Genomic DNA, 14797 nt, shown 5'->3' on the forward strand with positions numbered 1-14797 from the left:
TAAAGCTCCCTCTACACTGTCCCCATCAAACACTCCCAGGACAGGTACAGCACGGGGTTAGATACAGAGTAAAGCTCCCTCTACACTGTCCCCATCAAACACTCCCAGGACAGGTACAGCACGGGGTTAGATTCAGAGTAAAGCTCCCTCTACACTGTCCCCATCAAACACTCCCACGACAGGTACAGCACGGGGTTGATTGTTCCGTCTGCTGGTTATGGTAACACTCACTTGTCACAACAACCGACTCCAAAAGGATTGAGACAGATGCACTGGTAGCAATGCTCATTGATCCAGGTGTCTCCGATCTCCAATCCGACACCCTCGTGTTCACAGGAGGCTGCAGAGGGAATCCGATATTGGTGATTCTGAAAGAATGTGTGCCTGATCATCTTAGCCCCATTCCCCCCCTGCAGGATCTATACCTCTTCCCCCCCCCCCCCAGGATCTATACCTCCCCATCCCCCACTCAGGATCTATACCTCCCCCTCCCCCCCAGGATCTATACCTCCCCATCCCCTACTCAGGATCTATACCTCCCCATCCCTCCCCTCAGGATCTATACCTCCCCCCCCCCCCCCCCCCAGGATCTATACCTCCCCATCCCCCACTCAGGATCTATACCTCCCCTCCCCCCCAGGATCTATACCTCCCCATCCCCTACTCAGGATCTATACCTCCCCATCCTCCCCTCAGGATCTATACCTTCCCATCCCCCACTCAGGATCTATACCTCCCCATCCCTCCACTCAGGATCTATACCTCCCCATCCCCTCCCCCACAGGATCTATACCTCCCCATCCCCTCCCCCACAGGATCTATACCTCCCCATCCCTCCCCTCAGGATCTATACCTCCCCATCCCCTCCCCCACAGGATCTATACCTCCCCATCCCCTCCCCCACAGGATCTATACCTCCCTATCCCCTCCCCACAGGATTTATACCTCCCCACTCCCCCCTCAGGATCTATACCTCCTCATCCCCTTCCCCACAGGATCTATACCTCCCCACCCCCTCCCCCACAGGATCTATACCTCCCCATCCCCTCCCCCACAGGATCTATACCTCCCCCTCCCCTCCCCCACAGGATCTATACCTCCCCATCCTCCACTCAGGATCTATACCTCCCCATCCCCCACTCAGGATCTATACCTCCCCATCCCCCACTCAGGATCTATACCTCCCCATCCCCACCCCCACAGGATCTATACCTCCCCATCCCCCCTCAGGATCTATACATCCCCATCCCCTCCCCCACAGGATCTATACCTCCCCATCCCCTACTCAGGATCTATACCTCCCACCCCCCACTCAGGATCTATACCTCCCCCTCAGGATCTATACCTCCCCATCCCCTACTCAGGATCTATACCTCCCCATCCCTTCCCTCAGGATCTATACCTCCCCATCCCTCCTCTCAGGATCTATACCTTCCCCCCACCCCCCAGGATCTATACCTTCCCATCCCCCACTCAGGATCTATACCTCCCCATCCCCTCTCCCACAGGATCTATACCTCCCCTCAGGATCTATACCTCCCCATCCCTCCCCTCAGAATCTATACCTCCCCATCGCCCCCCCCCCCACAGGATCTATACCTCCCCACCCCCTCCCGCACAGGATCTATACCTCCCCATCCCCTCCCCCACAGTATCTATACCTCCCCATCTCCTCCCCCACAGGATCTATACCTCCCCACCCCCTCCCCCACAGGATCTATACCTCCCCATCCCCTCCCCCACAGGATCTATACCTCCCCATCCCCTCCCCCACAGTATCTATACCTCCCCATCCCCTCCCCCACAGTGTCTATACCTCCCTATCCCCTCCCCACAGGATCTATACCTCCCCATCCCCTTAGGATCTATACCTCCTCATGCCCCCCTCAGTATCTATACCTCCCCATCCCCTCCCCCACAGGATCTATACCTCCCCACCCCCCACTCAGGATCTATACCTCCCCATCCCCATCCCCCCCTCAGGATCTATACCTCCCCATCCCCTCCTCAGGATCTATACCTCCCCATCCCCTCCCCCACAGGATCTATACCTCCCCATCCCCACAGGATCTATACCTCCCCATCCCCTCCCCCACTGGATCTATACCTCCCCACCCCCCCTCAGTATCTATACCTCCCCATCCCCTCCCCCACAGGATCTATACCTCCCCATCCCCTCCCCCACAGGATCTATACCTCCCCATCCTCCACTCAGAATCTATACCTCCCCATCCCCCACTCAGGATCTATACCTCCCCATCCCCCACTCAGGATCTATACCTCCCCATCCCCACCCCCACAGGATCTATACCTCCCCATCCCCCCTCAGGATCTATACCTCCCCATCCCCTCCCCCACAGGATCTATACCTCCCCATCCCCTCCCCCACAGGATCTATACCTCCCCATCCCCACTCAGGATCTATACCCCTCCAGGATCTATACCTCCCCATCCCCTACTCAGGATCTATACCTCCCACCCCCCACTCAGGATCTATACCTCCCCCTCTCCCCCCAGGATCTATACCTCCCCATCCCCTACTCAGGATCTATACCTCCCCATCCCTCCCCTCAGAATCTATACCTCCCCATCGCCCCCCCCCCCCCACAGGATCTATACCTCCCCATCCCCTCCCCCACAGGATCTATACCTCCCCACAGGATCTATACCTCCCCATCCCCTCCCCCACAGTATCTATACCTCCCCATCCCCTCCCCCACTGGATCTATACCTCCCCACCCCCCCTCAGTATCTATACCTCCCCATCCCCTCCCCCACAGGATCTATACCTCCCCATCCCCTCCCCCACAGGATCTATACCTCCCCATCCTCCACTCAGAATCTATACCTCCCCATCCCCCACTCAGGATCTATACCTCCCCATCCCCCACTCAGGATCTATACCTCCCCATCCCCACCCCCACAGGATCTATACCTCCCCATCCCCCCTCAGGATCTATACCTCCCCATCCCCTCCCCCACAGGATCTATACCTCCCCATCCCCTCCCCCACAGGATCTATACCTCCCCATCCCCACTCAGGATCTATACCCCCCCAGGATCTATACCTCCCCATCCCCTACTCAGGATCTATACCTCCCACCCCCCACTCAGGATCTATACCTCCCCCTCTCCCCCCAGGATCTATACCTCCCCATCCCCTACTCAGGATCTATACCTCCCCATCCCTCCCCTCAGAATCTATACCTCCCCATCGCCCCCCCCCACAGGATCTATACCTCCCCATCCCCTCCCCCACAGGATCTATACCTCCCCACAGGATCTATACCTCCCCATCCCCTCCCCCACAGTATCTATACCTCCCCATCCCCTCCCCCAGTGTCTATACCTCCCTATCCCCTCCCCACAGGATCTATACCTCCCCATCCCCCCCTCAGGATCTATACCTCCCCATCCCCTTAGGATCTATACCTCCTCATGCCCCCCTCAGTATCTATACCTCCCCATCCCCTCCCCCACAGGATCTATACCTCCCCATCCTCCACTCAGGATCTAAACCTCCCCATCCCCCACTCAGGATCTATACCTCCCCATCCCCTCCCCCACAGGATCTATACCTCCCCATCCCCCCCTCAGGATCTATACATCCCCATCCCCTCCCCCACAGGATCTATACCTCCCCATCCCCTCCTCAGGATCTATACCTCCCCATCCCCTCCCCCACAGTATCTATACCTCCCCATCCCCTCCCCCACAGTATCTATACCTCCCCATCCCCTCCCCCACAGTGTCTATACCTCCCTATCCCCTCCCCCACAGTGTCTATACCTCCCTATCCCCTCCCCACAGGATCTATACCTCCCCATCCCCCCCTCAGGATCTATACCTCCTCATGCCCCCCCTCAGTATCTATACCTCCCCATCCCCTCCCCCACAGGATCTATACCTCCCCATCCCCCACTCAGGATCTATACCTCCCCATCCCCATCTCAGGATCTATACATCCCCATCCCTTCCCCCACAGGATCTATACCTCCCCATCCCCTCCTCAGGATCTATACCTCCCCATCCCATCCCCCACAGGATCTATACCTCCCCATCCCCTCCCCCACAGGATCTATACCTCCCCACCCCCCCCTCAGGATCTATACCTCCCCATCCCCACAGGATCTATACCTCCCCATCCCCTCCCCCACTGGATCTATACCTCCCCATCCCCTTCCCCAGAGGATCTATACCTCCCCACCCCCCCTCAGTATCTATACCTCCCCCCCCCCCCCCACAGGATCTATACCTCCCCATCCCCTCCACCACAGGATCTATACCTCCCCATCCTCCACTCAGAATCTATACCTCCCCATCCCCCACTCAGGATCTATACCTCCCCATCCCCCACTCAGGATCTATACCTCCCCATCCCCACCCCCACAGGATCTATACCTCCCCATCCCCCCTCAGGATCTATACCTCCCCATCCCCTCCCCCACAGGATCTATACCTCTCCATCCCCTCCCCCACAGGATCTATACCTCCCCATCCCCACTCAGGATCTATACCCCCCCCCTACTCAGGATCTATACCTCCCACCCCTCACTCAGGATCTATACCTCTCCCTCTCCCCCCAGGATCTATACCTCCCCATCCCCTACTCAGGATCTATACCTCCCCATCCCTTCCCTCAGGATCTATACCTCCCCATCCCTCCCCTCAGGATCTATACCTTCCCCCCACCCCCCAGGATCTATACCTTCCCATCCCCCACTCAGGATCTATACCTCCCCATCCCCTCTCCCACAGGATCTATACCTCCCCTCAGGATCTATACCTCCCCATCCCTCCCCTCAGAATCTATACCTCCCCATCGCCCCCCCCCCACAGGATCTATACCTCCCCACAGGATCTATACCTCCCCATCCCCTCCCCCACAGTATCTATACCTCCCCATCCCCTCCCCCAGTGTCTATACCTCCCTATCCCCTCCCCACAGGATCTATACCTCCCCATCCCCCCCTCAGGATCTATACCTCCCCATCCCCTTAGGATCTATACCTCCTCATGATCTATACCTCCCCATCCCCTCCCCCACAGGATCTATACCTCCCCATCCTCCACTCAGGATCTATACCTCCCCATCCCCCACTCAGGATCTATACCTCCCCATCCCCTCCCCCACAGGATCTATACCTCCCCACCCCCCCCCTCAGGATCTATACATCCCCATCCCCTCCCCCACAGGATCTATACCTCCCCATCCCCTCCTCAGGATCTATACCTCCCCATCCCCCCCCCTCAGGATCTATACCTCCCCATCCCCACAGGATCTATACCTCCCCATCCCCTCCCCCACTGGATCTATACCTCCCCATCCCCCCCTCAGGATCTATACCTCCCCATCCCCCCTCAGGATCTATACCTCCCCATCCCCCCCTCAGGATCTATACCTCCCCATCCCCCCCTCAGGATCTATACCTCCCCATCCCCCCCCTCAGGATCTATACCTCCCCATCCCCTACTCAGGACCTATACCTCCCCATCCCCCCCCTCAGGATCTATACCTCCCCTCCCCCACAGGATCTATACCTCCCCATCCCCCCCCTCAGGATCTATACCTCCCCCTCCCCTCCCCCACAGGATCTATACCTCCCCCTCCCCCACAGGATCTATACCTCCCCAACCCCCCCTCAGGATCTATACCTCCCCCTCCCCTCCCCCACAGGATCTATACCTCCCCCTCCCCTCCCCCACAGGATCTATACCTCCCCCTCCCCTCCCCCACAGGATCTATACCTCCCCAACCCCCCCTCAGGATCTATTCCTCCCCATCCCCTGTTCACCATCTCCTGATATCCATCGGAACCATCCCTCCTCATCCTTCCCCCTTTCAGGAGCCACCACCTCACCAAATGCCCCCCCCGATCGGCCGTTGCTTTACGGGAATGCTTACCTTTGCCATCGAAGAAGCATTCTCCAGCGTTGTGTGTGGCCTGAGGAAACAGAAGCAAGGGGAGCCACAAAAACCTCATTGCAGACTCCAGCAGCAACATGACCCAAATCAGTGTCTGTCCGCCCTGTCGCCCCTCGCCGTCTGTCCGCCCTGTCGCCCCTCGGTCCGCCCTGTAGCCCCTCACACCGTCTGTCCGCCCTGTCGCCCCTCGGTCCGCCCTGTAGCCCCTCACACCGTCTGTCCGCCCTGTCACCCCTCGCCCAGTCTGTCTGCCCTGTCGCCCCTCGCACCGTCGGTCCGCCCTGTCGCCCCTCGCCGTCTGTCTGCCCTGTCGCCCCTCGCACCGTCTGTCCGCCCGGCCGCCCCTCGCCTAGTCTGTCCGCCCTGCACCCCTCGCCCAGTTTGTCTGCCCGGCCGCCCCTCCTCTCCACCCCGTCGCCCCTCACACCGCCTGCTTGTCTAACTGAAAGTACCCTCCAGTATTTATCTAACACGGGTCTGTCTCGCCCTCGCTTATTCACTGTGAAATTATATTTTGCCCTCCTCAGTACCACACAATATTTCCTCCCAATCTCTCGTGCCGAGTAGCATCACTTTCCCTGTTATTGCAGTGTGGTGCTATCTCGCTCACCTGGAGCTCCCTCTCGCTGACCCGGAGCTCTCTCAATCTCGCCTTTATACTCCTCCGTTGCTCTGTCCTCCCCGCTTCCAGCAATGTTGATTGTCCATCTATCGATTGTGTCCACAGTGTGTGTGTGTTCAGGCCACCTGCCTCTGCGATAAGACTTGCACCCACCGACTGCGTCACAGTTGACACCAGTTGCTGTTAAATAGCAAGGCCTCGGGGGAGATCCACCAGGCCCAGCCATAACTCATTCTGAGATTGTCTGATTAGTGATGTCAGTTCAAAGATAAATACTGACCTAGGATACAAGGGACAACTTCCCAGCTCAACTTTCAGCGGAGGCCAGGGGGAATCACTGCTGCCTCACAGCGCCAGGGACCCGGGTTCAATTCCGGCCTCGGGTGACTGTCTGTGCGGAGTTTGCACTTTCTCCCCGTGTCTGCGTGGGTTTCCCGTACAGGCTGAGGTTATCCATGTAGGCCCCACCTTCTCAACCTTGTTTTAGATACATTAACGGCGTTCAAAAGACAAGCACGTGGAGAGGATGGGTAGAGAGGGATACGGCGCAAGGTAGCGCTGAGGATTTTAAAACATAGAAGAGTACAGCACAGAACAGGCCCTTCGGCCCTCGTTATTGTGCCGAGCTTTGTCCGAAACCAAGACCAAGCTATCCCACTCCCTTTCATTCTGGTGTGCCCCATGTGCCTATCCAATAACCGCAACATTTTGGCAACGGTTGGTATCATGCACGGTACAGGCTTGGGAGGCCGAAGGGCCTGTTCCTGTGCTGTATTGTTCTCTGTTCCTCCGGGTGCTCCGGTTTCCTCCCACAGTCCAAAGATGTGCAGGTTAGGTGGATTGGCCGTGCCAAACCTGCCCCATAGTGTCTAAAGGGTTTGGGGGATAGGGCCTAGGGACAGTGCTCTTTGAAAGGTTGGCGCAGACCCCAATGGGCTGAATGGCCCCCTCCTGCACGGCAGGAATTCTATGAAAGGGTGATGTTTACTCAGGAGAGGGTGGGCGTCTGTTTAATAGGCGGCACGGTAGCGCAGTGGCTAGCACTGTGGCTTCACAGCTCCAGGGTCCCGGGTTCGATTCCCGGCTCGGGTCACTGTCTGTGCGGAGTCTGCACATCCTCCCCGTGTCTGCGTGGGTTTCCTCTGGGTGCTCCGGTTTCCTCCCACAAGTCCCGAAAGACGTGCTGTTAGGTGAGTTGGACATTCTGAATTCCCCCTCTGTGTCCCCGAACAGGCGCCGGAATGTGGCGACTAGGGGCTTTTCACAGTAACCTCATTGCAGTATTAATGCAAGCCTACTCGCGACAATAAAGATTAATATCTCACCAGAAACTGGCACCGATAGTTTAGTGTCCTTGCCGGACCCCACCGGCGCTCTTGCAGCCAGTCCCCAGGAGGCATCCACTTGCTGCCCACCCTCTGATGCCAGGGTGCCCCTTTCACAGCCAGCCCCCAGGGGGCACTCACTGGCCCTCAGATGGCACAGCGCACCCTCAACATCATGGCTCTATGTTCCTTGGGAGTGGATCTGATTAATATTCCTCTGTTTATTTTCCCCAAATAAGGGGCAATTGGGGCAGCAGGGTGGCGCAGTGGGTTAGCACTGCTGCCTCACGGCGCCGAGGTCCCGGGTTCGATCCCGGGTCACTGTCCGTGTGGAGTTTGCACATTCTCCCCGTGTCTGCGTGGGTTTCGCCCCCACACAACCCAAAGATGTGCAGGGTAGGTGGATTGGCCGCGCTAAATTGCCCTTAATTTTTTTATTTATAAATTTAGAGTACCTAATTCATGTTTCCAATTAAAGGGCAATTTAGCGCGGCCAATCCACCTGCCCTGCATTGCTTTGGATTGTGGGGGTGAAACCCACGCAGACACGGGGAGAATATGCAAACTCCACACAGACTGTGACCCGGGGCTGGGATCGAACCTGGGACCTCGGCGCCGTGAGGCAGCAGTGCTAACCACTGCGCCACCCTGCTGCCCTTTGATTGATGTTCCTCTAATTCCACACAGACACTCGCGTTGTGCAGATGGAATCCGGTTGAGGAAGCGGGAACCCACCTCACCCATCGCTCCAACTTCAAACTCCCCCAGCACCCACTCTGCTGCCCGCAAGGCACCACCTCCCCCCTCAGCTCGGTGTGCAACACTCCCCGTTCCTGCGTCCGAGTGCTGACGCCACGACGGACCGGTTCCGTTACGGTGAGGGGGCTGGCGCCGGTGAAACGCCCGCTCAGGGAGGATCGCCGGGACCGTGCTGGGCAGGCGCAGGGCTGGGGAGCTGCGGCCGGGTGTACACTCCCAGCACCTCCTCCCCACGCGCGCGCTCCGGTTGTGCTTCACCGCGTACCCACCCAACTCGGCCCCACAGCCCACCTCCTTGCCATCACCAGCCTGGCACAACCCCCCGGCCAGCGGCACAACTGTCAGCGAAGTACAATGCGATGCCAACGCAGTTGCAACTGTGCGCGCCGCGATGGCGCCGACGTGGAAGGGGCGGAGCATCACCACCCGGCGCTTGCCACCATTTTGCCGTCAGGACGACAGAGAATCCCACCCCTTGTCCTGGATAAACGGTTACCGGAGCCTGTGCCCAAGGAGGGAGGGGGATTGAACCTTTCTACAAGTTCCGGAAGTTTCCACGGGTAATCGAGTCAGTGCTATCACTGTTTAAACAGAGTGTTTACTCTGCTTTTGTAATCGGACACATCATCCAGTCGTTAAAACAACCAACAAACAGCTTCCGAAATACCACTGAAGCTAGACAGTAACTCCAGCAACCAGCAAAAAGCATTAAAGCCGCCTGTTTGACAGCTTCCCCCACACTGTCCCCATCAAACACTCCCAGGACAGGTACAGCACGGGGTTAGATACAGAGTAAAGCTCCCTCTACACTGTCCCCATCAAACACTCCCAGGACAGGTACAGCACGGGGTTAGATACAGAGTAAAGCTCCCTCTACACTGTCCCCATCAAACACCCCCAGGACAGGTACAGCACGAGGTTAGATACAGAGTAAAGCTCCCTCTACACTGTCCCCATCAAACACTCCCAGGACAGGGACAGCACGGGGTTAGATACAGAGTAAAGCTCCCTCTACACTGTCCCCATCAAACACTCCCAGGACAGGTACAGCACGGGGTTAGATACAGAGTAAAGCTCCCTCTACACTGTCCCCATCAAACACTCCCAGGACAGGTACAGCACGGGGTTAGATACAGAGTAAAGCTCCCTCTACACTGTCCCCATCAAACACTCCCAGGACAGGTACAGCACGGGGTTAGATCCATGTACATAGATCCCTGAAAGTTGCCACCCAGGTTGATAGGGTTGTGAAGAAGGCCCATGGAGTGTTGGCCTTTATTGGTAGAGGGATTGAGTTCCGGAGTCGGGAGGTCATGTTGCAGCTGTACAGAACTCTGGTACGGCCGCATTTGGAGTATTGCGTACAGTTCTGGTCACCGCATTATAGGAAGGACGTGGAGGCTTTGGAGCGGGTGCAGAGGAGATTTACCAGGATGTTGCCTGGTATGGAGGGAAAATCTTATGAGGAAAGGCTGATGGACTTGAGGTTGTTTTCGTTGGAGAGAAGAAGGTTAAGAGGAGACTTAATAGAGGCATACAAAATGATCAGGGGGTTGGATAGGATGGACAGTGAGAGCCTTCTCCCGCGGATGGATATGGCTGGCACGAGGGGACATAACTTTAAACTGAGGGGTAATAGATATAGGACAGAGGTCAGAGGTAGGTTCTTTACGCAAAGAGTAGTGAGGCCGTGGAATGCCCTACCTGCTACAGTAGTGAACTCGCCAACATTGAGGGCATTTAAAAGTTTATTGGATAAACATATGGATGATAATGGCATAGTGTAGGTTGGATGGCTTTTGTTTCGGTGCAACATCGTGGGCCGAAGGGCCTGTACTGCGCTGTATCGTTCTATGTTCTATATGTAGAGTAAAGCTCCCTCTACACTGTCCCCATCAAACACTCCCAGGACAGGGACAGCACGGGGTTAGATACAGAGTAAAGCTCCCTCTACACTGTCCACATCAAACACTCCCAGGACAGGTACAGCACGGGGTTAGATACAGAGTAAAGCTTCCTCTACACTGTCTCCATCAAACACTCCCAGGACAGGTACAGCACGGGGTTAGATACAGAGTAAAGCTCCCTCTACACTGTCCACATCAAACACTCCCAGGACAGGTACAGCACGGGGTTAGATTCAGGGTAAAGCTCTCTGTACGGTTCCTCTGCTCTGTACACTGTCCTGTCGGTGTTTCCATCACGCCAGTCCTGCAGTGTGTGTGTGTGTGCGAGTGTGAGTGAGATTTGAAGCTATTTTCCTGCCGATTCCTGCTCTTCGAGGGGAAGGTTCAGGACACGTCCAATTGGGAACTGCTCCCAAAACATTCAGCAAACTCTTAACCCCCAAATCTGAGGAATACAACCTCCTAATCCATATTGCAGAGGACTGTCTCCGTACGCAGTGCATAAACAGACCTTTAAACACAGCACAAATCCAAAACTGGCCAGGTCAGGGAGATTGAGGCAATGTTTAAATTGTAGGCGCAGTCTGTCACATCAGAGTTTGAAAGCTGGTTGGGTTTAGCCTATCTCTCGTGCTGATTATAATGGTCAGTTTGTTCCTTCGCACCCACAATGGTGTGAATCTGCTTCCACCGTCAGAGTCCCGGCTGCCACTGTCGATCGGCCAACAACGCGGTCAAATTGATTCAATCTGTTTGCGGACCTTCTCCGAGGCGAGTCTGTCGAGTGTCCTCTGACGGAGAACGACCATCACAGCGAAGACGACAGAGAGAGTGACCATGGTCCCCTCGAACCTCCAGAACAAAGTCTCCTCCATCCCAGTGGACCGACAGCTGCAGCGGGAGCAGAGGGCAAAGTTACGGAGAGGGAACTCCCTCGCAGGGTCAACGCGCAACTCAAACCCGCCAAACCCTTCTCAGGTGGCTCAATTACTCAGCCAGGAGGGTTCGCAGTTTCCCCACAGACAGACAGGCAGACACAGACAAGACAGTCACAGACAGACAAGACACAGACAGAGCGAGACCGACACCAACAGACAGGCAGAGACAGACACACACAGACAGACATCCCAGATATCGTTACCTCTTATATTCTTCCTTCTGTGACTCGGAGCAATTGATCTTTTCCACAAATCCGGTCCGGCCACAGGCTTCCTGGGTTTTCTACAAACAAGACACGCGTCAGGACAAGAGGCAACTCACAACGCTGTCACTGTGCAGGCACTGGCGAGAGCCCCCCTCAGCCCGGAACAACTCCACCCACCCAGACACAGCCCCCACCCCCGGCACAGCACCATCCCCCAGGCGCAGGGCCCCCCGCTCCGTACACCCACCCAGCCTGTTGCTGCAAAATGTAACATCTGATGCCCTGATATTTATGTTTAATCTGTGTCACACATGGATACCTGTTCCCCATGATACCCCCCCACCTCCACTACTATCTCCCCACGTCCATCTCCCCACAACCCCCCCAGCCTATACGTCTTCCATGGTCAGCACTCACGGCGTCAGGGACCCAGGTTCGATTCCGGCTTGGGTCACTGTCTGTGCGGAGTCTGCACGTTCTCCCCGTGTCTGCGTGGGTTTCCTCCGGGTGCTCCGGTTTCCTCCCACAGTCCAAAGATCTGCAGGTTAGGTGGATTGGCCGTGCTAAATTGCCCCTTAGTGTCCAAAGATGTGCGTGTTAGGTAGATTGGCCATGCTAAATTGCCCCTTACTGTCCAAAGATGTGCGTGTTAGGTGGATTGGCCGTGCTAAATTGCCCCTTACTGTCCAAAGATGTGCAGGTTAGGTGGATTGGCCGTGCTAAATTGCCCCTTACTGTCCAAAGATGTGCAGGTTAGGTGGATTGGCCGTGCTAAATTGCCCCTTACTGTCCAAAGATGTGCAGTTTAGGTGGATTGGCCGTGCTAAATTGCCCCTTAGTGTCCAAAGATGTGCAGGTTAGGTGGACTGGCCGTGCTAAATTGTCCCTTAGTGTCCAAAGATGTGCAGGTTAGGTGGATTGGCCGTGCTAAATTGCCCCTTACTGTCCAAAGATGTGCAGGTTAGGTGGATTGGCCATGCTAAATTGTTCCTTAGTGTCCAAAGATGTGCGGGTTAGGTGGATTGGCCGTGCTAAATTGCCCCTTAGTGTCCAAAGATGTGCAGGTTAGGTGGATTGGTCGCGCTAAATTGCCCCTTAGTGTCCAAAGATGTACAGGTTAGGTGGATTGGCCGTGTTAAATTGTCCCTTAGTGTCCAAAGATGTGCAGGTTAGGTGGATTGGCCGTGTTAAATTGTCCCTTAGTGTCCAAAGATGTACAGGTTAGGTGGATTGGCCGTGCTAAGTTGTCCCTTAGTGTCCAAAGATGTACAGGTTAGGTGGATTGGCCGTGCTAAATTGCCCCTTAGTGTCCAAAGATGTACAGGTTAGGTGGATTGGCCGTGCTAAATTGCCCCTTAGTGTCCAAAGATGTGCAGGTTAGGTGGACTGGCCGTGCTAAATTGTCCCTTAGTGTCCAAAGATGTGCAGGTTAGGTGGATTGGCCGTGCTAAATTGCCCCTTACTGTCCAAAGATGTGCAGGTTAGGTGGATTGGCCATGCTAAATTGTTCCTTAGTGTCCAAAGATGTGCGGGTTAGGTGGATTGGCCGTGCTAAATTGCCCCTTAGTGTCCAAAGATGTGCAGGTTAGGTGGATTGGCCGCGCTAAATTGCCCCTTAGTGTCCAAAGATGTACAGGTTAGGTGGATTGGCCGTGTTAAATTGTCCCTTAGTGTCCAAAGATGGGCAGGTTAGGTGGATTGGCCGTGTTAAATTGCCCCTTAGTGTCCAAAGATGTGCAGGTTAGGTGGATTGGCCGTGTTAAATTGTCCCTTAGTGTCCAAAGATGTACAGGTTAGGCGGATTGGCCGTGCTAAGTTGTCCCTTAGTGTCCAAAGATGTACAGGTTAGGTGGATTGGCCGTGCTAAATTGCCCCTTAGTGTCCAAAGATGTACAGGTTAGGTGGATTGGCCGTGCTAAGTTGTCCCTTAGTGTCCAAGATGTGCAGGTTAGGTGGATTGGCCATGCTAAATTGTCCCTTAGTGTCCAGGGATGTGTGGGTTAACGGTGACAGGACCTGGTTCAATGCTCCTTCAGAGAGTTGGTGCAGAATCCCTCTGTGTAGACATTCTATAGATTCTAACACTTGACAAACAGCTCACGTATAGGATGGGTATAGAGGGACACGGCACTCGGAAATGCTGAGGGTTTCGGCCAAGGATGGTATCAAGACTGGTACAGGCTTGGAGGGCCGAAGGGCCCGTTCCTGTGCTGGATTGTTCTCGGTACTCACCACCTGGAACCGCGTGCATTTCTTACACTCCTCGGCCACCATGAACTGCTCGACCTGCCAGCACCGTGTGGCTGAAACTGTACTTACTGCAGGGAAAGAGAAGAAAATATAGTTACAGCATGGGGTTAGATGCAGAGTAAAGCTCCCTCTACACTGTCCCCATCAAACACTCCCAGGACAGGGACAGCACGGGGTTAGATACAGAGTAAAGCTCCCTCTACACTGTCCCCATCAAACACTCCCAGGACCGGTACAGCACGGGGTTAGATGCAGAGTAAAGCTCCTTCTACACTGTCCCCATCAAACACTCCCAGGACAGGTACAGCACGGGGTTAGATACAGAGTAAAGCTCCCTCGACACTATCCCCATCAACACTCCCAGGACAGGTACAGCACGGGGTTAGATACAGAGTAAAGCTCCCTCTACACTGTCCCCATCAAACACTCCCAGGACAGGTACAGCACGGGGTTAGATACAGAGTAAAGCTCCCTCTACACTGTCCCCATCAAACACTCCCAGGACAGGTACAGCACGGGGTTAGATACAGAGTAAAGCTCCCTCTACACTGTCCCCATCAAACACTCCCAGGACAGGTACAGCACGGGGTTAGATACAGAGTGAAGCTCCCTCTACACTGTCCCATCAAACACTCCCAGGACAGGTACAGCACGGGTGAGATACAGAGTAAAGCTCCCTCTACACTGTCCCCATCAAACACTCCCGGGACAGGTACAGCACGGGGTTAGATACAGAGTAAAGCTCCCTCTACACTGTTCCCATCAAACACTCCCGGGACAGGTACAGCACGGGGTTAGATACAGAGTAAAACTCCCTCTACACTGTCCCCATCAAACACTCCCAGGACAGGTACAGCACGGGGT

At 55.5% G+C, this 14797-nt stretch overlaps 1 protein-coding gene and 1 long non-coding RNA gene across 2 annotated transcripts in view; both read right to left on the reverse strand.

Moving 5' to 3' along the window:
- Window positions 1-244: 244 nt before the first annotated feature.
- Window positions 245-8155, reverse strand: LOC140403002 (uncharacterized). The gene is made up of 3 exons (XR_011938208.1): window positions 6537-8155; window positions 5906-5945; window positions 245-340 (listed from the first exon to the last, which is right to left on the reverse strand). It is a non-coding gene; the product is annotated as an uncharacterized lncRNA (long non-coding RNA).
- Window positions 8156-11089: 2934 nt separating this feature from the next.
- Window positions 11090-14797, reverse strand: part of jtb (jumping translocation breakpoint) — an 11449-nt gene continuing 7741 nt past the window's right edge. The window contains exons 2-4 of the mRNA XM_072490523.1: window positions 13916-14068; window positions 11681-11760; window positions 11090-11430 (exon numbers count right to left, since the gene is read on the reverse strand). Of these exons, the coding sequence (XP_072346624.1) occupies window positions 11274-11430; window positions 11681-11760; window positions 13916-14068 (390 nt within the window). The 3' untranslated portion in view covers window positions 11090-11273. The remainder of the gene's footprint in view (window positions 11431-11680; window positions 11761-13915; window positions 14069-14797) is intronic.

This window comes from Scyliorhinus torazame, chromosome 26 (assembly GCF_047496885.1).
Source record: "Scyliorhinus torazame isolate Kashiwa2021f chromosome 26, sScyTor2.1, whole genome shotgun sequence".
Taxonomy (NCBI): domain Eukaryota; kingdom Metazoa; phylum Chordata; class Chondrichthyes; order Carcharhiniformes; family Scyliorhinidae; genus Scyliorhinus; species Scyliorhinus torazame.